The sequence below is a fragment of the Apostichopus japonicus genome, chromosome 3 (assembly GCF_037975245.1).
Source record: "Apostichopus japonicus isolate 1M-3 chromosome 3, ASM3797524v1, whole genome shotgun sequence".
NCBI lineage: Eukaryota > Metazoa > Echinodermata > Holothuroidea > Aspidochirotida > Stichopodidae > Apostichopus > Apostichopus japonicus.
The window spans coordinates 16469217-16495866 of record NC_092563.1 but is presented as its reverse complement, the minus strand read 5'-3'; the positions used below and the strand labels follow the sequence as shown (position 1 = coordinate 16495866).

Below are 26650 nucleotides of genomic sequence, written 5' to 3'. Positions count from 1 at the left end.
CCGTTGCTAAAAATAGATTCAAGACTTTGCGTTGGTACAACCAGGGAGTTGTTATGCAACTCTCTGGTACAACTGCCATATAGACTGTACACAAATCAAGCGTGGTGTTATATTACGTATCTGTCAATGACGTTCGTAAGGTTTAAATATTCATATTATGGGCGAGGTTTATTGGGTTCCCAACGGAAAATATCTTGGAGAACAACAAAGTTGAAAGTTGCAATTTTTGCGACTTTTATGCCACCATTTGAAGTAAAATATAAATAGATGAGCTAGTTATGTATGTCGTTATGGCATAGTGGAGTCAGTGAGGTTGAGAAAAATCATAGAAAAGGACGCAAAATGCTGCTTTAAGGTTAATGTTTCAGTTGGAAGACATATACACAAACATTGTTGATATTGCCTAGAAATAATGAGAATATGAAATTATGCCCATAGGATCCCAAAAGGTGATCAAAGGGCAGTAGCCATTGGGGTTATAAACTTCTAATATGTGAAATTATTTTGTATGCCCGTAGATTTGGAATCACTTTTTTTGGAGACATTTTGTAAATCTTTTAATCAATAAATTTGATTGGTCACTGTTATACTTCAGTTTCTTTTCTGATTGGTTCAAATTAAACATTGTTCTCTTTAAATAATAAATTGAGTTTCATACCTCATTGTAAAGTCTGTGTATAAATAAATACATGTTATTATAACTGTATATCAGTAGTGAAAATATCAATATCATTCGTTTCCATGGTATTGCATTTGAACTTTTCTAAGAATAATCTGCAGTGTTTTGGTTGTAAACATTGTCTTTAAATTTATGTGCAAAGCAAGACGATCAAACTATTAAAAGATAATGGCAAATGTTTTAAATATCAGAAATGTAAATTTCTTCAAGGGAACAACATATTTTTGTCACTTTTATGAGAAATTGGTATTAAAAAATTAGGAGTGAGCAGATTAAAGGAACTGATTTTAATTATGTAGCTGGGCTTAAAATAATTGCTACAAGTTTTGTATTCTTTGAGGGGATGGGGGTGGGGGGATGACAATTCTGAAATGAAGTTTTGAGTGCAAATGAAGTGGTATTGTATCTCCTATGGTAACCAAGCAGCCTACAAATTATTCAGTGATTTGCATCCTCAATGTAATGTATGTGGTCTTGTTCAAAAATAATTTTTAGCTCATTTTCCTGACAGTTGTATACTGTAGTTCAAATTGGAAGGTTGTACATGAATTAATTATAGTGTATATTTACACTAGATGAGAGGAGGGGGGGGGGGTGTTTTTTTTTTATCAAGCTGCATCAAAAGCAGCATTTATGTTGCCTGAATAAGGACATCGTAAATGGTGTAATTACTCAGTGCCAATGGTGTGTTTGATGTGATGGATCCAAAAATGTTAATTTTAATTAACCGTGGTTTGATATCAAGTGAAATTCTGTGAGGCAACCCCTATTAGAAATTGTAACTCACCAGGGAGCTGCTATTAGCAGGTCCCTGGTTACTGTACAAAAGTTGGTTCGTGTTGGTTAAGTTTCTCGTGTTAGTTGGTTTTCTGAAAAAGTTCACAAAAAAAGCTATTGACATGGTAGGGATACTCTGTGAAGATAATTCAACTCTTTACTAGTAGCAGTATAAGTGTGAGAGGGTGATGGGGTGGGGGAGGGGTCGGCAGTGGATGAAGATCATTTCTCTTGATAATATAGCATCTTTTATCTAGGATATTGATAGAAGTTGTCTCCTCCAGTTTTTGAGGGATAATGAACTTGAGTAGTTGTCATCATATATTTATGATGTGATGATATATAGAAGCTTAGTAATATAGATGGTTTGAGATGGTTAAGTGTAAGTTACTTTTGCTTTTTCTACAGAGAAAATGGAAATTACTAAAACACCTTTTAAGTTTATACAAATATTTAAAGGCATGAGAACGTATATTGCAAAAAAAATTATTACTGTTATTTTAGAAACTTGTGTAAGTGATTAACCAAGTTAGTTGATCAGAAATGGTCTCTTTTCTTTTTTTGCCGAAGGTGGGGGTGGTTGGAAGGACATTTCCTGTGAAGAAGTAATGATTAACTTGTGCAGGAATATCTTCTTTTTTTTTGAAATCAGATTATTATTATAAATATGTAAGAATTATTAAATTACATTAAGCTGTGAGATTTTTTCCCTTTCTGTAATGAGGAAATGCATGGGGGGTTGGGGGGGGGGGTGTTTACTGTACAAATTTGTTTGAAAATATTTTGTTTCATGTTGATAGCAAGAATGAATAAGTGACTTCATATGATATGATAATTTGGATGAGAATATATTCATTAATACCTGAATTGAGGCATTATGAATAATGAATAATTATAAGACATTGAATTATTCATGAACCAATTTCAAAAGCATGTGCAACTAGCAATCTATCATCATTTGTATAGATTGTGAGAATTTGGTTGGGGATATTTATTTTCTTGGGTCGAAAATTATTTTCACAGAAAGAAATTATCAAGTAATCCAATAGAAAGAAGCAAAAGAGAATATTAATATTTCATTTGAATTTATTTTGGCCAAGTAAAGGCTGCTGATGACTGTTAATTTCTGAAGTTACATTCAAAATTAATTTACAAATTCAGATGTTCTGGGAAGATAATTTAGGTACCCCTGTCCGTAAAGGTGTCTGTCTGTCTGTAGGTATGTATATAAACTGGTATAAAATGCTGTATAAGTAGTTATTTCTAAACCAAAGAAAAGAGTTACTTTATATGTGTTATTGTCGTAAAATACAGGAGAAAGAAAAATCTGATTTTTTATTAATGAAATTATCTTCTCGAAGAAAGAATTGATTTTTTGCAAATTTGGAAATAATTTTTTTTTTTGAATTTTTGGTAACAGTGATTTACCAAGTTATTTAAGTTTGGCCAGCTTTCCTTTTTTTGATGACTTGATAGTTGTTATGTAATTCTTACATCACAAAGTCAGCCATTCCTTCATGTAACTTTCAGAGGATGGTTTGATCATCTTTTAATCTCCTAAAATAGCAATTAAACCCATCAGTAAGCTTGGTCAAAGTTTTAACTGGTCAATGTTCAAAGTTCAATCAAATTTGTGAAATTTTCCAGGATGCAGTTTTAATACATGTGGTTAACTTAAAATGTAAAAGTGTCTGTCAGTGAGTTGAAGATCAAACCAGGATTATTAAAAACTTGATGACTTAAAAAAAAAAAAAGTGGGGTGAAAAAGGAACAGGGAGGGTGTCCTAGTCTGTAGGTTAAATTCACGGTTATTTGGTTAAATTCACGTTCAAATGCTGCTTTCTTCATTCCTTGGATTATGTGCCTTACTTTAGAAAATTGTTTAATAATGTGATATTCCTTTACATTATTTGAATTTCTTTTAATTAACATAGCTGCCGTTGATATCATGTTAATTTTATGGTAAATGACAATCACCTTTTTTTCATTCTTTTCAAAGAGATCAAGCTTTTATCTCTAAAATTACAAAGTAAAATTCTAGGTTGACATAAAATGTCTTTCCTTAATTTTATCTTCATCTTTCCAAGTGATTTCACAGTTTTAATTATCGGTATTCGGACAGACTTTCTGATTTATGAAAAAAGTTATTATTACGAAGCATGTAATGCTAATTTTGAGTTAAGTTTTGAGCTGGTTTGTGCATTGTTTACACTGGTACTTGCCGAAAACAGGAAACGTGGCAGCGAAGATATAGCTTACTTGAAGTAAAGAGCCATTCATTTTCAAGTTTCAACAATTACATTTCAAGACATTTGCAAACAGTGCAAAGTAAAAGCCAGTTTTTGTTTGGATTATTGTTGAAAGAAGTCCGAGGAGAAAAATATAGCAATAAAGTTTAAAAGTAATTACATTGAGAATACAGTCCTCATTTTATTGTAGCACTTTGTAATCATAACTTTTTCATGATTTTATTTTTTTTCTTTTTCAAAATATGAAGTAACATATTTTGTCTCCACCCTATGGGACACAACGACAACATTTGGTGTGAATTGACTTACAAGTATTTTGGACAGTTATAATGAAGAAAACCACAAAATGCCATTCAGTGTAGCAACTCTCAGGGATGCATTAATACATAATAAATATTAGAATAAAGAACTTATCGATAATTGTTCTCCTTCAGAGATCAATACTGTATGTATCAATCCTGACGTATCATTCAATTGTCGCATAATATTTGCTGATCAATATTGATGTATGGAAATTTCTATCTGACGATACCGTTGGAAAGAGATTAACCCATAAACTCTAGAAGACAAGAAATTCAGAAGACTGCCTCAATGATCTGCTACTATTTATTGTAAACAATATACAGATCTATATCACAAATTCATTTCAAAGCTGAGCCAGAAATTTTGCTTTAGTTTATAATCATGAAAGTACTGAATTCATTCAACGGAGCCTAGAAATTACTCCCTGATCTACAAGATTAAAAAACGATAAATGAAAGTAAGATAATACTACAAACATTAAACACAGTTTCTTGTAATTATTTATAGCATATTTAATATCATACTGGCAAGAATACATTTTTTTTTAACTTAGTATGAAGTAGCCATGTCACATTTAACCAAAGACATTTTTTCACCTGAAACATATCTCAAATATTCTGCTGTTTGGCATATACTGAAATTAACAATATTTTCTCCATGTTTTAAGGTTATTGTTACAAAATACTGATTTTTAAATTTTTGAAAGGAATATTCTGGTTTTAGAGGTCAACTGTTTGCACAAGTGCCACAAATTTTCCCTGTCGTAGTTGGAATACGTGCACCACATACATATTTAATCAATTAATTTCAAACCTTTAAAAACGTTTAAAGGCAAAACTTGCAATTTGATGAAACCGTCCCTCAATGTTGAAAAGGTGTATTTGGAAGGCAGTCATTAAATATCATACTTCTTTCAAACATTTGCTTAGATTTATAGAAGAACCATCAAGTTCTTTATGCAAACTAGACATTGAAGCTACTATGTGTAGGTATGCCACATTATTATCCATTATTAAGTCCTGCAAAATCTCCATTTTCTGTTTATGTGAGATAAACCTTCTACGGTTAGATTTTGATTTTTTTAATTATACGCAAAGAAAGAGTGAAGTAACATTTTTTTTGTTGGTGATAATTGGCTGTATATAAGCATTTTCGTTATATACCCCGGTGTTGCATAATGTGAAAGACCATGCGTTATAACCATGCTTAGTTATTTATTTTGAATGGAAGCACTTCAATCTGAAAACGAAAAATATATAAGGCAAGAAAATGAAAACAAAGAGTCTTGTGGACAAAAACTGGCTTCTAATAATAACCACATTAGGAAATATTGAAAGTAACAACAGGGAAATACCACTCTGACAAAGTAGCATTTCCCTGGTAACAAGTACTGAACACTGGGTTGGGCAAAGTAGGCTTCTTAATAACTGTTTCCCTGGTAACAAACCTTAACGCTGGGGCTGGGCAAAGTAGGCTTCTAAATAACCAGGGAATAATGAAATTAACAAATGGTATGGCCAAGTGTGCAATGTGTAGGACTTGACGAAAAGATGAACAACCAATCCTGTTGCCAGATTCGGCTGGGACAGTGATAGACTTGGCTCGGACTCGGGATAAGTGGACTCGACTCCAACCCTGGGAAATACTACTCTGACAGAGTAGCGTTTCCCTGGTAACAAATAACTGAACTCTGGGCTTGGCAAATTAGGCAAATCTAACTACATCTCTCATGAACTACATGCATTGTTTATTCGCTGCTGTTGGTTTTTAACATACATACAGGTGATTTGAATTGAGGGACAGATCTATGCAATGATGCATACTAGAAAGCAATAACTATTAAAGCATGATATATAGATCTCTAAAAACTGTTGAATAGGTTATATTTTTAAGGGGTGGAGTGGGGTGGGGTCTATGTGGGGAGACAAAAGAATCTGACAGGGTTTTCCATTCATCCTATTAAACACCATTAGTTCTGGCTCAAGGTTGTTTCCTTTTGGAGAATACTGTCACATATGTATATATTTTAGATCCTCCTGCAAGCAGGAACTCGCGAAGAAGCCATCATTGGCTTATCAAAGTCGCAAGCTGACCAAAGTCAGTCTCTTAGATTCATATTTTAACGTCCATGATTATGAATTGTCAACAACTCTGTAACTGGACGACAAACATGAATCTTGAAGTGTCTCAAACTCAGGACCTTATGATTGAAAGGCACCGGCATTAACCACTGAGCTAATACTCCCTAATATTGTAAAGTTGAGACCCTTATTATCCGTTAAGACCTTTGACCGATCATCCATAAACTTTTATTGGGAATCAGTGACAGTATACAAAACTTTGCTGGCCTTTTTCTAAGACACATGCAGCAAAATTGTCCCTATTGGATTATGGGCACTGCTATTAATTTTCATTATGAATGTCCAGAAAATTGACAAAAATAGTACTTATGCTGTTTTCTTAAACCCTGCTTTTTTTTCTCTCTCTTCTTTGCTTCTTGTTACCTTAGTGTAGAGGAAGCTAGGATGCGTATCACCACTTAACTCAATTTCATCTGCAAGCTGATGCCAAATTATCGAACATTTCATGAAAGATAAGGATTTGTGCTTTGATAGAAAACTTTTATTTGCAAGGAAATTAAACTAAGTGGATGGTATGGTTTAATAACTTAACAACCTAGTTACTTTTAATTCATTTTTTGTTATTAAAAATGGCTCACCATGTCCTACGATTGATATTTATATATATATATATGTATGTATATATATATATATATATATATGTATATATACTGCTACTTAATATTTCTCTTTAAAAAAATAAAAATAGAAAAAATGTTCTTAACATGATTGACACCACAAAATAAGTTGAATAGATATAAATTTGCCTATAAAGAAAAAAATGAATGAATATTATTAAAAGTTATGTCAAAACTCTCTTAAAAACAAAACACAAAGAAGAAAAAAATGTTTTCATCGATTTGTTACTTGACAACATACCACAATACTTACGGTGTTTTGGAGAGTGACCACTATAGCTCTTGGTGGACGGACCACTTTCCACACAATTAGCAAAGGGATCATTTCTATTACCCTGCAGTGAAATTCAAGGCATTCTGATATTCACAAAATATTAAAAAGCAAATTTATCAAATGTATCATTTAATACATAGAATGATCTTGATTTGACATTCACATAAAATGATTGTGAGACCTCCAACTAAAAGTTGGAAACTTGGCAAGTTATTATCTTAATCCTGCCATATATGCACCATATTTAAAACAGCTGGTCAAGATTCCAGCAACGGTACTGCAGTGCGTGAAATCTATCAGAGTCCAGCTTGGACATTTACTTTACATTTAATAGATGCAGAAGAATTAACTACTGTACTGTGTAAGAGCGAAAAACATTGGCTCCATCTTTAATGGAAATAATATGATAGCTGCCAATTGACTTAATCTGTATCTGGTCACATAAACATCAGATTACAAACTTGCAGGCTCCACACAGTATTGTCTTCTCATACTCATCTTTCATCAAGATGTCGATGCTGAATTCGCCCTAAATGCAGAAAAAGAACAAAGAAAGGAGGGGGGGGGTGGGGGGTTAGAATGGAATCTCAAGAGATCAGAAATTCTAGTTGTAATTAAGCCATAAAATAACTAAAACGAAAAATCATAGTTATAACGTCACATGCATGATCATGTTTTATATCGAAGATTGCCTACATTTTTTGGGTTATCGAAACATTATGAATACCATGGAAACAGATAATCCAAAAAAATAACATAACAACAAAATGAAACGTTTGTTCTTCGTCTTCTTTGAAATTTTGTCACCGATCAAGCAAATCTACCAATCGTTCTACGTAACTCTTTGTAGTTGAATTATAAGTGCCATTGTTTTCTAAGCATGTTGCAGCCCGGCAGATGGTTGCCTGGGATACGAAAAATCCTATTCTAAACAAGTTTGGCAACAAAACAAGAAGCTCCTATGTAAATCACCTTGGTTTGCAGTACTGTCCAAATAAAGACCTCAATTTTATTTTAATTATTCAATATGCAAACGACAAGTCAACCAATTGATCTACTTTCACTTTAGATATTTTGGCACAGGTGGCCCAAGGGCAATGTCTCTCATCAGCCCTCACTCTAAGAAAGAGCTGTAGGGAAACTGTATGGGGATTACACATTAAAGCTGGCTGCATATATTGATGGGGATTATACACATTAAAGGCATTGAAGACTCGCCCCAAACCGCGTGCGGCCATCTGAAAAAGTTAACTTTCTGTTGCTTGCAAGTGACGTTTTGTTCATGTCGCTTCAAAATGCAGACAGTAATGAAACGTGATACCTTGCTATCTTTAGCTGGACCTGAGATGTCCATCGCTGTCACGTATCATTTGTACACTGTGCTGTGGGTATTGACTGCAGCTGTATGTACTGAGTGTACACTAGTGTCTAATTACCGACGGTAGCAAGCTGTGTGTGTATTTTCTGGGATCGATGGTGGTGTCTAACACTTCTGTTACACCTCATTTAAAACTAGGTCTGATTACCGGCATTAGACATTTCTTTTTGCGCGAGTCTTCACACCCTTTAAAGCTGGCTGTATATAATGATGGGGATTACACATTAAAGCTGCCTGCGAATATATTTGCTTGTAGTTCCTTTTCACTGTTTCATTGCCATTTACTTACTATCTAGCTGACTTTATTAACTGAAGCAAATTTCAGTGTTGCTTTAGATGTACTGCACTAATAATTCCCCCACACCATGTTGAGAAAAATAACATGACATGCCACCCCAACCCCCACCCCCTCTTACAACCCCCTACCAAGCCACACACTAAGTAAAAAAAAACACTATCTTGAATAGAAAACAAAATTGTATTATCTTTAGTTTAAATGTTCTATACTAATAATTCAAACATCATCAGCAGCACCAAGCACAGAATGACCCCCAATGCCCACCCTCCCTCTCCCCCCCCCCCCCCTTAATTAATTTGTTCTCATTTTCATTTGCATAATGTAGGGCAGAATTAATGTAGGTACTACTGCAGTAAATAACAACATATATATCGACTTCGCATGCCATCCTTAACATGAGGTCAACATATGCACCCTATTGTTACCGCTTCTTCAAATCTAGGCTACTTGTGATCATCGGTAAACACTACTGGGGTTCAATTAATTGTCAAACACAGTACGATCAGAGACCTTCAGACAACCAGATTAAAGGGATTAACTTGATAATAAACTATTCATCAAACTATGGACCCATGTTGATTACAACCAGAATCAGATAACCTTGTACCTGTCTACTGAAGTAAAGTTTTTCAGAAGGTTTGCTTGTCAGCTTTCAAATTGATCTAAATTGCCACAAATTACTGACAATTGTTGCAAAGGGAAGAAGTTAATGGAAATTGTATGATAGGCCTGTGCTTTTTTATCATGAATATCACTTGAGTTATACTTTAGGGTAAAGTAAGAAAACACTTTTGCTCTCAAAGGAAGTTAATTGCACCTTGCTGATGATTCAAGTGGGTGTATCGGGATACATCTGAATCTGAGAATAATAGAGGGGATGATGAAACCTCCAAGAAAATACATTTGGGCATCTTAGCAAATATTTGTTGTTTTTTAGTTTTGGGGAGGGGATAGATTTGCTTGAGGGGGTGAGGGGGGGGGGGAGGATACATATGACTGAAGAGAAAATTAAATTTCAATTTCAATTATTCAGAAGAAATAGACTATATTAATAATGCTACAATATGGTAGTTCATCCTCACCAGAATGATCAGCATTTCGTAAACTAGGGTGCACGGAACTCCTGGGGGTTCTAGGCAGGGATCCAGTGAGTGTGAAGCTATAGGCAAAAACTACAAACGTCACATCATCCATACCCATAAAAAGGGGGGTGGAGGAATGTTTTTTTCAATTGCTATAAACACTAAGCTAGATTTGGGACTGTGCTTCTACAACTCGTCCCGACCATGTTTTACAACTAATTTATTTCAGAAGATATTTTATATGAAAAATCATCAAACAATTTGCAACCCAAAGTCTATCGACTACGACCTCTAAATTCTCAAACCTCGGAAATAGTATTTTCTATACTTACTGATGGCATTAAGCTGGAGAGTGGCTGTTCTCTGAAGTAATATTTTTCACCTGGATGTGGGGTGAGAATAGGCAGAGAATAAGTTTGAATACAACTTTAATCCCAGATAACACCTTAGCAATACCTTTATAGCCTACCATGATAACTTACATAGCATCCATCTATACTATACTTATTATACTATACTATACTAACTTACTATAGCATACATCTAAACTATACTTACTATACTATACTAACTTACTATAACATACATCTATTGCAGATGCAAAACTGCTTTTGACCTTGCGAATTTCGACATCCTGGTTTTTCCACTTTGGACTATTAAACTGAAGGAAACAATTTTAGGTAATAACTGAATGCAAACTTATACTACAGTAATTAGTGTACTAAAGATTCACCAAGATGTGGTATAATAGGATATTCAAAAGTCTACTTAAGACCACAATCTTTTCACTTGTTCTTTTGTAAATTAATCTGCTTTCTTTGTAAAGCGCCTTGAGCAGTGACTTTTGTCTACTGATTTGGCGCTATATAAGTCTCATTTATTATGATTATTATATATGTTACTAACACGACAGGAAAACAAAAATGATCAAGTTTGTAGGACAAAAACTTTCTGAACTGAAACTAAAGAATTATACTAACTCATTATTGAAGAACATCCAGCCCCAATGGATCTTGTTCTTTGGCTGAGGGGGGGGTGGGGGGCAAGGGGTGGGTATCATATGTGTATTAAAGTAAATATGGGATATTGCTTTGTCAGAATTTTTAAAGCAGTAGAATCGAACTCAACATGCCGATATTAAACCGTAAGTGTAACCTAGCTAGTGGTCGGCTGATTCTCTTACGCTAGTTGAAGGCCGTTTGCAAGTGAATTTCACAAGACAAAGCGTAAACTTTCAGCATTTCAGTGAAAGACTTCCAGAACTTAGGCCTACTCGTAAGCTCTCTTGAACTATTTGTAATTACCTTTTGCCATCGGACAGATAAAGAATTCATCTTCAAACTTTTCTGCCATTTCACAAATATCAAATGTTTTGTGGAAAAAGACTGTTTCATAGTATAAAACTTTAACCTCTACGGTACCAAATGTTATGTCTGCTTCTGCATTGGGAGAAGGAAAAAAAAGAGAATAATAACGATTGATGTGTTGATGTATGCATATTCATAGGTATGCATATTCATAGGTAGCTAGGTCATCAAAATTCTGCCAGTCCACAAAGATGAAAGTTTTGTGGAAAAGGACTGTGTCATAGTATACAACTTTTTAACTCCATAGTACCCTTTGTTATGTCTTCATTTGCATTAATGGAAGAAAAAGGGGTGAAAAAGGAAAATCATTTGTTTGATGTATGCATATTCATAGGTAGCTAGGTCATCCGAATGCTTCCTCAATATGGTGAGATGGTCAAAATGACAGGTCAATTATGTTGAACTGCATGGAAGCACTTTACTTTCACCATTCACTACATTTCTCTTTAAAAAAAATTGAGAGAAATTTCTTGTATTTTAGATTCCGATTGTTGGTATGCTTGGAAAACAAAATCACTTATAGTAGAGATACAACCTTCACCAAACTGACCTCCCTTGGTTCCCTTGGTTCCTATTTATAAATATGTACTTTTATGTATTTATACTGGATTTTTAATAAATTTGATTTTCTTAATAACCTTGAATAGACAGGGAAACCCATCCAATATTTGTGCACATTCCAAGCAATAATTACGCCCATGAATGCATCATAAAAATTTCACTCATAATTCCATAAATCACCAAGAACATATCATATTTTGGCAGTTTGGTATGTGTTTCAAAGGATGCAATTACAAAACTCAAATTTCTGTAACAGACTCTCCAGAAAGAAGCAAATCCTTCCCAAATTTAAATTATCATCGGGTTATTTGTTTTTTCCAATTTGAGATTTGCCCTAGATGACATTAATATAATGATCTGCTTGACAGTACATGAAACCCAGGGGCTGTCCCTGGAAATCATTGATGGTGAGTCGCTGGCACCAATGAAAGTTAATAGTTAATTAGTTAGTCTAAAACTGTGGCTGTTTCTATTTCATTACGATTTGGTAACAGACATATATCTGATCATGTCAAGAACCTTTGTCACTCATTTTATTTCTATAATAAGAAATGTATTTTCTGTCATGAAGATAGTACATGTTCCTGTATTTTATGTGCATGATCCCGGCCATCGCTGTTGTGATCTAATCAGAGAATTCATAAAGGTATAAACAAATAGACTTTTGCATTATTTGCATCATCTAATCAGCGTACTGATTAAAAAACCTTGCTGTTCCCATGGTAATAATCTACATATTGTATACACATAGAGATATTGATAGCTGTGCGCTTGATTTAACAATATTGAAATCTGATTTATGTTAGATGAACCTCTGAACTCCAGGTTATTGTACTGTATTCATCCTCCTTAATGAGGCCCCCCCCCATTGTACAAGACGAAATTAAGGGTCCAAAGTTTGAATGTTTTAAATGAACTTTGTGCAACATCGTAATTATCTTAATGTGTTATCATTAGTAGATAACAGCTAGCGCCTTCTGATCTGAGAATGTACAATAACTATTATATTTAATTCAAGCAGGGTGACAACTGGATCAATTATACAGTGGAGTGTGGAGTGTTAGCTCAGTGGTTAACGCCGGTGCCTTCCAATCATAAGGTCCCCGGTTCGAGTCACTCCAAGATTAATGTATGTCGTCCAGTTACAGAGTTGTTCACAATTCATAATCATGGACGTTAAATATGAACGAAAGAGACTGACTTCGGTCAGCTTGCGAATTTGATAAGCCAATGAGGCTTCTTCGCGAGTTCCTGCTTGCAGGAGGATCTAAAATACATACATTAACTATATATTTAATTCAAGCAGGGTGAAAACTGGATCAATTATAAAGTAAGATTACTTCGCTTGTCCTTCCTTATGCATGACACTGCTATTCGATTTATTTTTCTCACGGCCTATTTGTGCCAATTGACGTCCCAACAGTCTTAACTGTTTTATCAGGCAGAAGTCGGCAAATCTTCCTGGACAGTACTACTTGATTGGTCATTGGCCGATGAATATGTTGAAATCTTAAAATTATGTTCTCACATGTTCGCTATGCAGACTATAGTATACGTGTTACATCCTTTAGTGCAGCCTTTGGTACCGTGGTGGTCCACCCTGGGTGTCCACTCAGGGCACCAGTCTCCAAAAATAATTATAATCAGTTGAAAGCTTTACCAAATTTAACAACAGATTCCTTACAACAATTGATATCATAAATGAAATATGATAAATAGATAAAATAAATTATAGTTAAATAATGTTAATATAAAAACAAAGAATTCTGTAATATTGTGTATGTTACGCAGATCGTACAACCACACATACTTCATCAAGCACATAACAATACGCTACATTTACATATAAGACAAAGCTACAAATTGTATCTATCCTCTTCCCTACTCCCTCCTCCACCCTTAGCACCCAAAACCCCATCCCCCTCATCATCAAATGTGTCAACATATCTTATTCAGTTGCTGACCCTAAAATGAATTAACTGCAAGGGTATAAATAGTTATAAGAACTAAAAGATTACTTGTTGCTTTAATTTACTCTGGCATGGCGAGATCCTTTTGATTAAACGTTGTTGTCTATCTTTCCAGACCATTTCTGTTTATCAACATTTTAATTGTCAATACTCCTTCAGTTTCTAGTCAGGTAGTTAAAAGCGAACCATTTCCATCAAACTTCAGTCTTGACCGCAAACTTTGAGGTGTGTATTAAAAACCAAAGAGAAGTGACGGTTCAGAACTGATAAACAATTCAAATATTATATCACGTTACATTCACGTAAATGCCGATGCCGGCAACAAGAACTTTGGCACCAATTAGGCAAACTTTGCTTGTATATATATCAGTCAGGTGAGTGATGTTAATTGATCCATTGTTCTAATCAATTAACGACAGGATGTGTCAAAAGAGAGCTGTGTTCCAATGGGGTTCTCCGGTGTCTAAAAAGAGGGCACTCACGGTCATAGCGTTCCTTTATGTGTTATTACTTTTAGGTTTTCTTAAGTTTAGTAATTTTATATTCCAGGTATTGGTTCTTTTGTACAGTGCTCTTGAGCATGTTTTATTTTATGATAACAGCACTTAAATATATGGTATTTATTATTATTATTATTATGTGCGTGACCTGTACTGCTTAATGATCTATGAACTAAAGTCTAATATTTTGCCTAGCGCGCATAGAAACCCTGTGGATGCATGCAACAAGATCGTGTAAAAGTGCTCGCAAGCTGGGAAAAATTCCGATGAACTTTCTGACAGACACGCTGGGTGATGGCGTAATTTGTGGTTCCACTTGTGCAGTTTAGCAATACGAAATTAAAGCACGCTTTAGTTAAAACAGGAGTAAATATGCTTAAAACAGTTACTGTAGCTACGAATTTGTTTATCTATAAAATTAGTGATCATCTAATATTAATTCGCTATGATCGGTAGTCAGAGACGGCAGCCTGTTTCGCACTAGATAGGACTGATTAAGGCAGTGACATATATGTTGAATTTGAATGTTGCTGGAGGGATACCAATACTACTAGAGTAAGCAATTATCATTTATACTCTCTCGTAAATATTTAGTTCAATTTGGTGTCTTATAACTCAACAATTGATGTGCCTTTTTTTTTTTTGTAAGAGTATCACTGTATTACATATCAGACTAAACTGCAAACACTTAAAGGTGCTGCTGCTAACCTATCACATTGGCTAATTGTAAGTCGTTTTCCTGATGCCAAAGGTCATTTTCTTTTTTTATGATTCTAGAAATATCTCTGTATATCAGAGAACCCTACAGTTTCCATTCCATAGTTTACGAGCAGAGCCAAAGTAGCTACCGTAATTAGTTCAAATCTAGATGGGCCATTTCATTACATTAACTAACTATATGGGAGCAGTGGTGGGATTACACAGGCGCAAGGGTGGTTGGGGGGCACTTGCCTCCCCCCCACTCTGTCCTATACCTTGAGAGTTGGTTTTTCTATCTAATCCGGTTGGTAAATTGGTTGGTTCTGCTTCAGCAGTACTCAGGGATGAGACTGAGCCGGGGAAAAAAAATCTGAAATTTATCGATCGCCGTCCTGGGGGAGGGGTTTAAGGGGAGGGTGTCAGGTAAGGAGGGCTTAGATGCAAAATGGTGGACTCTAGATGGAATCTATCACCATCACGTAACTCGCCAAAAAAGTGTGGAATTTCTGCTTGTATAATTTATCCATTAGCTTTTTTGAACCAAAAAGAAGGCTTTTTTGCTTGCTTTGTGCTACTTGATTCCACCACTGGTCATATTCGGTGTTCCTTCCCTTCACAGTCCAGCATGTTCGGCACAAAAAAAAAAAAAAAAAAAAAAAATTAAATCAAAAAAATAATAAAAAATAATAAAAAACGCGAATTACGAGAAAAAACGCGAAAATGAAAAAATAAAAAAATCGGAAATCCGCGTTTCCGCGGAAGAGTCTCATGCCTGAGTACTGACAACTCTGCGATACTTTTATACTTATTTATATGATGTAATTAACAGGCAATCCATTGTGAAGATTCTTCTTTAAATCCATAATGCACCAGTCCTAGCAAACTACCACTACTTATTTTAATGTCTCAATGCGGAAAAATGATTTGAGGGTGGGTGTAAAACTGTTTTTCAAGTTGCAGAATGGGTGACCATTATTTAACTTTCTAGCATATTTAAGGTCAATACTGATGACCTTTGACCTGTAATTAAAAACGATAGTAAATATTTTCCTCCAATGGAAGAAGAGATATATAATCATTAAAGCAAGTGTGTTGAGTATGAAAGATTCTCTAAAAACTGGAATTGACCATTTTTTTTACATCGAACACAAGCGTTCTATTTATTCTTACCGAATGTTGTATTCATGACCAACGACATCGTCAACGATCCATCATTATTAAAGAGGATAATTTTGCCGACTAAAATCGGATCCTCGTCATCTAAGATACAAGAAAAAAGATTAAAAGCGAAAAAGGTTAAAAAGATGGATAGACATTCAATCGTGTACTGTGGCAAAGTCTATGGAACAATTTTCACACTTAACCTGCATGTTCGAAGTAAATAGATCTCTGTATTAAAAGATTTGAGGTTTTGATATATTCGTTATAGTCCAAGAAAAAATTTGAGTGCTAGTACAAATGTTTCTCTAGCTTTTCTGGTTTTCAAGTAATTCAATTTTAAAATATATGCTACACCTCTGAAATAATCACTTTAAGGTTAAGATGACGCAGGCCTACAGTGTTGTATAAATTATATAATAACTCAACCAAAGTTTGTTCTTTTTATTTCATATAATAAAAATGCAGAGCACCTTTGGACCTGCAATCGACACCATTTGGCCATCAAAATATTGTACTACATTGTAAACCAAGTCTTTTGAGGCCATAAAAGTCTCTCGTTTTCCCCATTGTGTAGTATGTGCACATCTGAGAAAACTGACCTGAGATATATAAAACTGACCTGAGATATATAAACAGTCCAGTCATTTTAATTGATGACCCACCCTCAGATGCATTTATACCATACCCCCTACCCCCCCCCTGCAAAAAAAAGGAAAAAATTCAAAAGTTGTTACTAGCATAATTATAAAGTAGACCTACTATGTAAACACAGCATTCTCAGAATGCACCATTTGCCTCTTAAAGTTACTGTACATGCTTCTCTGAGGGAGGACCCCCCCCCCCCCCCATCATTGGAGTCAGCTCTTCCAACAACCTCCATTATAAAATCCTGGATCTGCCCCTGATTGAAATGCAAAAGGTATTTTTTATTTAAATCCTCACCCTCTCCCCTCCCCCCTCCCATCAGTTAGCTATTTCATTTTGACAAAAGCATACGATATTCAAGATTCATGATCTACCAAGACACCTTCACAGCTAAATACATCAGACTATCTTTCTGTCGCTGCGCCTTCTCTTTGGAACGAACTCCCATTCAAGTTTGTGACTCTCCCTCACTTTGTATATTCAAGAGACAACTTGAAACATTTGTTTGATTCCTTGTTTCTTTTTTTCCTTCTTTTTTTCCCCTTGGTTTTCTTTGTCCCTCTCCTACTTTGTAAAGCGCTTTGAAACTCTGTTTTAAGCGCTATATAAATGTAATTTATTTTTATTATTATTATTATTATATAAATAAATGTACTCACCACAGTATGCCCAAGTGTTTCCGATATTTACAAACTCGTTCTCCTTAATCCAACCGTCCCAGTCAAACTTTTTTATTCCATGTTTCTCCGACGTTGATTTCGGCACATCCTTTTCGGTGTCATTTAAAACAGAATTATTTTGGTCTACCTCTGTTTCTTTCCCCAAAATGGTGGACCCATTAAATGTCTTTTCATCCTCAAACCGTGTCAAATTACTAGAATGATTTACGGGGTCTTCTCGCAGTCCGCCCCGATCGGGCTTATCCCTCGCAGATTTGAAAAACGACGGTCTTTCGATGGTATCCATGTTTCTGTTGGCATCTAGCGTTTCCTCCGCGGGAGGATGATCGAAGTATTTCAGATATGTTCCTAGAATGATTGTTACGGTGCACAAGACACCTACCGCTGCCTTCCACGACATCCGGAGTCCACGTGATTTGCAGCAAACTTTGGGATAAAAAGTCTGACGGAAAAGAAAAGATGCAAAAGAGAGAAATTTAGTCCTAACTCAGAGAGTTGACAGTTATGATCAGCAACCATATCTTCATTATTCATTCACTCATTCATTTATTTAAGCAAAATGGTCAAAGGTTCTCTGTAATTCCTGTATTAAACATTAATTCGAAACCCTTTCAATTCCCCTGTCGACGTTTAAAAACCCTCACCGCTAAGGACTGTTAAAATTCAGTCAAAGCCTGTAGGATCTCAAGAGCTCTATGACGATAAACTTCAGTCACATGCAAGTCACATGAGTATGGTGTAGGGCCTACAGTAAAGTACTCCTGGTATCAAACAAACTACATGAATGAGATCAAGATAATTTGTTTGCAAAGATTGGTTGACCTAAGGTCATCCCATAACCAATGACCTAAGCTTTCAAGCTGAGAGACTTTCAATAACAAATTTGTCCACCAACAAATCTGTATACTCTGCGATCATGCATGATCACTCACTGTGTGATAAACAGAACAATATCTGGATTATTTTCCCTTTTTTCAATTGATCCTGAAAGATTAAAATTCAGTCTTGACATCTTGATTTTCGGCTAGCTTTTCACTGTGGAGAGAATTAAAGTGTTAACCAGCCCTGAGAGCTGTGTGTAATGTTTTCAGTCAGTATAAGTACCTGTAACGATGGCAGGTCAGTCGGGAGCATGGTAATAAAACAAAAACTAGTAGAACATGGTTGATGTATGCACATGAGTGAATAAAACCTTTTTGAGTGAATATTAGCATTTCAAAGTCACCAGTATTGGTCCAAATTGAGCATTAGCATGGTAAAGTTTCGTTATAAGAAGTAGGCCTATATACATTCCCTGGAGTTTCCGAATATTCCAATTCCAGAGATAAGGATCGGTTATAACCGACCATCTGTATCGACTGGACCGATATAAAACTGATCGCTTTGACAAATATCGCTTTTAAATCGACATACATGTACCACTGTGTACGTGTCAAATTTCTTTGGTTTTCTAAGTCAAGTAAATCTGGTTTATGGCTATTTTAATTAAGACATGTTGATTTAAACTGGGGTAAGTGATAAGCAAGTTTTTGTGGCAAAGATGTGAATTAATATTTCAGTTTTAGTGAACATTTTTTTCATGAATGCATCTGGCAACAGTCGTCACGGTATAATTGGTGATTTTCGTTTTTCTTTATATCATGGGTTTCCCTCTAACTGTTCATTGCAAAATGTTATATGGTAAGCATAATTTCCTTTTCCTTGTTGGTAACTGTTCTTAGCAGTGTTGGAAAGTTGGTCATCCAAATGATCTCTGTCGTATAAGCTTAAGAAGATGGCTGGATTTCTATCTCCTTCAAGCAATGATATAAATACATTTAAATCTGGATTATCTGGACCCTATAGATTAATCAGATATCCAGCTATACTTGTGTATAGAAAGTGTTAAAACACACTGTCTTTATAATCCAGGGTTTAAACAAACTTTGAGTTTACATTTATTTGAAAGATGGCTTCCTTGGAATGCAGACATTAACATAGATGTAAAAGAATTATTTTTTTACATTTTATACATTCGTTGTCACACTGATCAAACAGAAGTTGTTAATTTTAGTGCATAATAAGACATATTTAATATAATTGCATCAGTTTGGATGCCCAATCCCAACTTAAGTGATCTATATTTCACCTCATAACATTGAGATTGCTTGTGGTGGACTATATTTCATGCCTATAGACTGCTGGCAAGAAATTAGTACAATTTCCTATATAAACAGTATAGGCCAGCTATACTCACCTTCGAACTTCCCATCCTAGCAATGTGAAATCCTCCTCATGTAACTTTGACAGCCTCTATAGACTGCATGCACAACCTGCCTGAAATACTCAGCGACTGTTAATTTTTATCTAGAGTACTGTATATTGAGACAGATAATTCTATACTCTAATTATCCAGGGAAGAACAGTTTGATGAAATCAATTATTGACCTTCTAATCTAAGTTGGAAATACCTGCAAACAGACTTTTTAGCTACTGCATGTATAATGTCCTCTCTTAATATGCACGGAAATAGCTACCGTCAAGCAGTATAAGGTCTACACTTTACCTCAACATTGACAAGAATTAGTCTTCTTAATTAACTCTGCTGTTATGTTAACTTTAAATTGTTAGTGCCTCGATAATCACACGTATTCGCTAACTTAACTGGTATCTCACCTCTCAAGTGCTGTCATTACTTGATTCAAATGATAACAGTGGTTGTCTCTATACTCCAAAGTTCTCTGACCTCATTTACTTTATACCGGGAATTCTTCTGATCGTGTATATCTCTAATCCTGATCGAGGTTCGACGCTTGACGACTAGACCACTTCTAACTAGCTTAGATTTGAAAACAAAGTAAACTCTGAAAGGCCAGTTGAACGACATACTACATGTTCAACACGCGCTAACTCGAACCACAATCAGCTGATCGTAAAAGTTCGTTGTAACTGTTATGTTGACTTTGTATTCACCTACCGTGCACTGCAATCTGATTCGTCAAGAGTTTATTGTATTTAAAAAAAATATGGCCGTTTGGGGTCAAAAGGTCACTCTCACTAGATGAAAACATGGTTCACACTGTTGAGTTTCAGTGAGGAAGTTGTTGCTATCGTGTAGTCGTCATTCGTTGTCACACATTCACAAAATAAATCCGAAACAAAGAGTTGGACGGAGCCAAGATTTTCAATCAGGAAAACAAGAGCATTGTTCTTCATGGTGTCGGTCTATTTTGGATACACGTGACTAATATATTTTGGTGTATGGATATATGCATCGATGAAAACATTTTTGCGGATATGACAACTTGGCTCGGGTGCTCGGGAACTAATCTATCATGTTATGATTCTTCCACAAGTAAAAACAAATTTGTTCTCGTGCCCAGGATAATTTCAAGACTTAGTTTACCTACACGAAAAATGTAAAGTCGGCTCGTGGAGAGGTGGAAGGCTGGGGCGGGGGTGGCTGGGTGTCGGGCAGGGGTGGCTGGGTGTCGGGCAGGGGCAGGGGTAGGGGCTCGGGCAGGGGTAGGGGCTCGGGCAGTGAAATTACCGACTGTAATTCTTGGATTTTATTTGTCATGCCAGTGGCATCATATTTCCACCGGCGGTTGGGTCAGTTTTTCAATTTCAATTAAATTTTAACAGTTAAACATCAGACTTTTCTATGGAAACGACTTGGCTGCCTATAGTTTAACCAGGAGGTGCTAAATCGCCCGCACACATGATTTACACAATGCAGACTGTTAATTAACCATCAAAACAACACTGAGGATCTGACGTCATCAACAGATCTGTATAAAATGAGCATTACAGGGGAGGGGAGTGAGTGGGAATTGAGCTGGTCGGACATATAGCACGCACAGTAGCACACATGCAAGCGTTGTCAATTGAAGGGATATTCCCATTCCGCGTGTACATTCGTTACCATCGTCTACACAATAGACAGGTCATTAAAATATGTTCATTTCATCTAAGGTCACACCAAATGTTGACCTGTGTGTTTACCAGGAAGCAGACGGATTTATGATATATCTATTTTTTTGACGAAACGGAGTCCCATGATAATTCCCTAGATGACAGAGAGGTGAAATAGTTGAACACGCAGCTGGGGACACGTACGATTTGTTCTGATTATATGCCTAGGATAAGCACCTGCGAGAGGGGTGGGTGGGTGGGTGAGTGGGAGGAATGGGAGTTATTTTAAATCTGTTAAAGGCATTGAAGACTCGCCCCAAACCGCCTGCCGCGCTCTGAAAAAAAAGTTAACTTTCCGTTGCTTGCAAGTGAAGGTTTTCTCTTGTAGCTACAAAATACAGACAGTAATGAAACGTGATACCTTGTTATCTTTAGCTGGACCTGAGATGTCCATCGCTGTATCGTTTGTACACTGTGCTGTTGGTATTGACCGCAGCTGTATGTGCTATCTGTACACTAGTGTCGTATTACCGACGGTAGCAATCTGTTTGGATGTATTTTCTGGGATCGATGGTGGTGTCTAACACTTCTGTTACACCTCATTCGAAACTAGGTCAGATTACCGGCATTAGACGTTTCTTTTTGCGCGAGTCTTCACACCCTTTAAGTATAGGTATAGGCACTCTCCCTGTGTCCTCAAAAAGTTAAACCTTCGACACTGAGGCAACAGAACGTACACGTTTCACAAGGTAACACGGGTTGTAGGCACTACGGGAGAATAAGAACAGGGCCACACTTCAATGTTGTACCCATTTCATTCTGCATGTCGCAACCCCGCACGGATGTATACCTGCTCCCATGAAATGAGAATATTATACCCCCCCCCCCCCCAACAACAAAAAGAAAAAGAAAAGGAAGATATATATTATAGCTACATTGAAACGCTTGAAAGATCCTATCATGAGTAGAACTTGTAAGCCTCTCCTTACCAACAATATATAGGCATATTTCATGTTTTCCTTGTCATAAAGTTGGCCGGGCTGCTGTAAAATGGTCTTGGAAACCGCAGCAGTGGACCACAGAAACTTCGCCCACCGAGGGCCGCATGAGGCCCTTGGGAGGCGACATGCCCACCTATCGGATAAATACGTTTGATGTGTATGATTGTTGTTTTTTCTGTTCTAGTTTTGTGTACCATTTACGGCATTATAAGATAAACCTATATACGCTATGAAAGCATACATGGTGTTTTCATATTCACCGGAAATTCTGAGAGGATATCCTATATTGTTCTCAGCGTCACCGAAACTGGTAGCAAACAACATATTTGCCAAAAACAACAGTGAAACCAACATATCAGTCGATATCGATGTAAACAGATATTAGTTCTTCAGCCGAAAAGACGGTGAATATGACATAATGTGCAGCAATCTACCGTCAGATGCCCAATGTATAAACTATAGACCGAAGCAGAAAAAGAGTATAGCCGTTATACGATTTTCCTTTTTTTCAAGAACAAAGACAATGAATCCTTGGGAGCTATAAACCATGCAGGCATAAGCCATTTTGAATGTCCGTGGGGGGGGGGGGGTGGAGGTGCCGGTGGTCAGGGGTCAGGGGCAGTGAATTTACCGACTGAAATACTTGGCCTTTCATTGTTATGCCAATATCATATTTTCCACTCGTCCGTTGCATTACTTGAAGGTGACAGAAGGAAACATGGAAATATATTGTGAAAAAAATATGAAGGATTTATTTTACCAACCATGATGCAATGTTTAATATGATAAAAATACCTTGAAGTATTATAATGTGTGGCAGAAGCAAGTCTCATCACTGAAATTAATGAAAACCTAACAAAGTGACAGAGTCGTAGCAATAGGCGGTTCAAGTAGTTCATTGGACCAGGGCCACAATTTTCGTGCCCCCCCCCCCCCACCCCTAGGTTAGCTTCCAACATTTTGACTCCACTGATCTCACTGCTGTCAGTGATGTTTTGTATGAATGATTTAATGAGTGCCAACATACCTGCCTACCATGCCTTGGTCTCTCTTATGCTGATTTTTCTAGCTAATAGTAAACAAAAAGTACATATGCTTTCAGATATGTTAATTGATGATATTGAATGAAAACCCAACAAATTTATAGAGGCGTAGCAATAAGCGGTTCTAGTGGTCCATTGGACCAGGGCCTCAATTTTCGTGCATGCGTGATATGCTGGACATTTTAGCGGTAAAATGGTTAATATAAAATCAAAAAACGGGAAAAGTAGTCTCTGTGGTGACGTTAGGAAATGGACAGGAATTTACACGCCATATTTCAAGCGCTTAACAGAAAACTGTATTAGGAAATTTCGCGACTTCCTCTTCTGAAAATGGGGATTCTCCCGTGTCCTTTATTTATTAATTAGAGCCGTATATAGACAAGGTACGGATGTGTTTTCAATACTAGTGGGGCAACTTCGTGGCTCCTCGTGCTTCATTTCTGTAGGCGCATATGGAAACGTTTGCTCTATAAACGGCCCGTTTTCGGATAATTAAATGCTGTTGTATACGCACTCAGGAAGCGTTACGGTTTTCACTCTTCGAAATTTCTAAGAGAGCACTGCACACTGTGTTGTGTTCAGATTAGCCGCGTAAAGGAGGGCTTCATAAATTTCTTACGATGCTTTTGATTTGCTGGTGGAAAGTACGAGCCTTAATATTGACCAATCAAGTCGAATTTTATATCACTAGCGAAAAGAGTCAACGAACTTTTTCTTTGGCATAGGAAAGAAATTACGAATACACAATCGCACTCCCAGCAAGCACAATGTAAGCATTGAGATATAGGGACATTTTAAAGAGGTTCACTGCTTTTCGAAGTGGTTTGTATTTTTTCAGTACTTTTTCAGTTTTTTGATAGTTATGAAAAGGTTAGCGCGAAATGTGCTAAGTTTGTAGCGATATTTGCTGCGTTAACGGGGTGCTTTGGGCCGAGTTCCGCAAGGACTCCATGTGAAATCTGCGCTTAAGTTTAAAACCTTTATTTCCTGCGCAGACAATGTCAAATCGATGGGAAATCGCAGACGGGGTCGGCAGAAGTTGCGCGCGGTATAATTCTTCCAAATCACGGCGGCTTAATTAAGCTGATAGGCATGGCTTACCGCCTCAATCCCGGCCTTGGCCAAGACAAAGATGTATGTACACAGTACATCTATCTGTCTGTCTGTCTGTCTGTCTGTCTATCTATCTATCTATCTATCTATATATATATATATATATATATATATATCTATCTATTTATCTGTCTATCTATCTGTCTGTCTATCTATATATATGTCTGTCTGTCTGTCTAATCTATCTGTCTGATCTCTCTGTCTGTCTGCCTGCGTGCCTGCCTGTCTGTCTGTCTGTCTATCTATCGGACCCCGTTTGTTTTCAATTTGTTAATAAAAATACACTATTCTTATTTTTCCGGTCCCGTCTATCCCCATGTGTTTCCGGGCCCCCTATTGACCGCGGGGCTATACCACCCCACCACCCCCCTCCCATTTGTAGACAAGGAACTGGCGCTATAATCTCCCGCCCCCCCCCCTCCCTCCCACCACCATCGTCAGACCTGCAAGCAAGGGAACTGCCGATTTGTAGACAAGGATCTGTCTGGCTTGCATGCACAGTCACCGGAACCTATAGTGTGATGGTTATATTCTTCTAAATGACAAGACTACATGTGAACGCCAGGCTCATATGCTCTTTCGCTAAACTGATTACCTAATGAACATACTAATGGGAAAGTAATCATCAGTTTTCAAAATACTGCATAATTATGACATTTACAATTATTTATGAGAGTCAAACCAATGTCTACTACTTTAAAACTGATGAAAACAGTCCGTCATCGTCGTCGTAGCGGCAAGCAAGAGCCGCCATTTTGACTCGTTCCTTGCAACCTCGATGAATGTATACATTTAATATGTGTGTCACAAGGTATCTGTCTGTTGACATCCGCCAAAACATATTCTTTTTGCAATTAATTCGAGGTTGAACCATTTCCTTCACAGATTGACTGGATTTTATTTGAACAAAAATATTTCTGAAGGTACACCATTATTTACTTTCTGTATATTTAAATTGCCTTTTTCTCGATAGAGAAGAATCCAACCGGTTGTGCTCAGTTTCAGGAATCCTCTAGTTTTCAGTTAATATTAATACTGAGCTGAATTAATCCGCTCGGGAGCTTTAAGCACATTTTTTACTGAAATTCTAAAATGTCCTAAAGTGTGAAAAAGAAATGTAAAAGAAACCAAAGAGCCTACTGTAGTACGAACCTGACAAAAATGATTTCCTGGGCACTTATCCATACAAAAATCCTTACTCTAGACGTCTTTTAAGGTGATATTTTTCATTCAGCTTGAAGCCCAGACAGATTCAACATTAACCTCATTCTGCAATGCTATGTCAGATAATATTATCGCACAATGTGGTTGATAAATGAAAATGGAAGTCATAGTAGTGAAACGAGGGCGCTACACCAAATTTGAGGAAAAATAAAAAAAGATAGACTCGGAAACAAGTTTGATCGTAAGAGGCATACTCTAAATACTACATAGGCGAAATACTAGATTGGTGTTGGTGCTCAAACATCGGGTATAATACGGTATACAGAAACTTTGGGACAGGTAGAAGTAGGTGACCCACTGAAAAATAAACAATAATTTGCTTTATATCTTGTATCCCTGTCTTTTCGACAACAGCGTCATGAAAACATAAACCTTTCATTACCAAAATGTGAATTAGAATTGATCTTGTCTGGTACGTGTAGTTTTACTTATATGTTATGTATTGACAACGGGGCATGGAGAGATGTCCACACGACAGATGGATCATAGCACGCCAGTTTGCAGTAGTGTGTATGTTTTGATTTTGTTGGTTCATTTTCATTTTCTTTGAAAGCTGAGTTTCTGTGAGTAACAGGCGCGTAGCCAAGGGGGGAGGGGGAAGGGCTCGACCGCCCCCCCCCCCCCTTGAGCATATTTTTTTTGTATGTTTTTATGATATCGTTAGTAATTTCAAGCTTAGATGCAACTTACAATGCCTGGGAAGTGCAATTTCCAGCGATCTGGGAGGCATTTTCAGCCAAAATTCTCTTATGCGCGTAGCGCCAACTTATGGTGGTGCTACGCTTAGATAGTTTTCAATGCCGAAACTAAGGTTCTGTTAATTTGCCTAATAGGTTTTCCCCTCCCTTGGCAAATTCCTCGCTACGCGCCTGGAGAGTAAAATTGTTGTACGAAGATAGGCTACTTTTGGTTTTCTTTGAAACCTCAGAGCGATGTAGAACGGATCGGAACAAGTTGGATAACACGGCGTCACAACAAATTTGCATATTTTGTC

At 36.6% G+C, this 26650-nt stretch overlaps 1 protein-coding gene across 4 annotated transcripts; it reads right to left on the bottom strand.

Moving 5' to 3' along the window:
- Positions 1–4292: 4292 nt before the first annotated feature.
- On the bottom strand, positions 4293–25740 carry LOC139965084 (uncharacterized). 4 transcript variants are annotated; one of them, XM_071967294.1, is made up of 6 exons: positions 25585–25740; positions 17361–17823; positions 16066–16155; positions 11103–11237; positions 10131–10180; positions 4293–7569 (listed from the first exon to the last, which is right to left on the bottom strand). In XM_071967294.1, the coding sequence occupies exons 1-6, from the start codon at positions 25615–25617 to the stop codon at positions 7489–7491; spliced, it is 852 nt and encodes a 283-aa protein (XP_071823395.1). In that variant the 5' UTR covers positions 25618–25740; the 3' UTR covers positions 4293–7488. The 4 variants fall into 4 exon arrangements, with proteins under 4 accessions (XP_071823395.1, XP_071823406.1, XP_071823423.1 ...); XM_071967305.1 differs by lacking the exon at positions 25585–25740 and adding an exon at positions 21697–22043; XM_071967322.1 differs by lacking the exon at positions 25585–25740 and adding an exon at positions 20037–20287.
- Between the last annotated feature and the right edge of the window lie 910 nt (positions 25741–26650).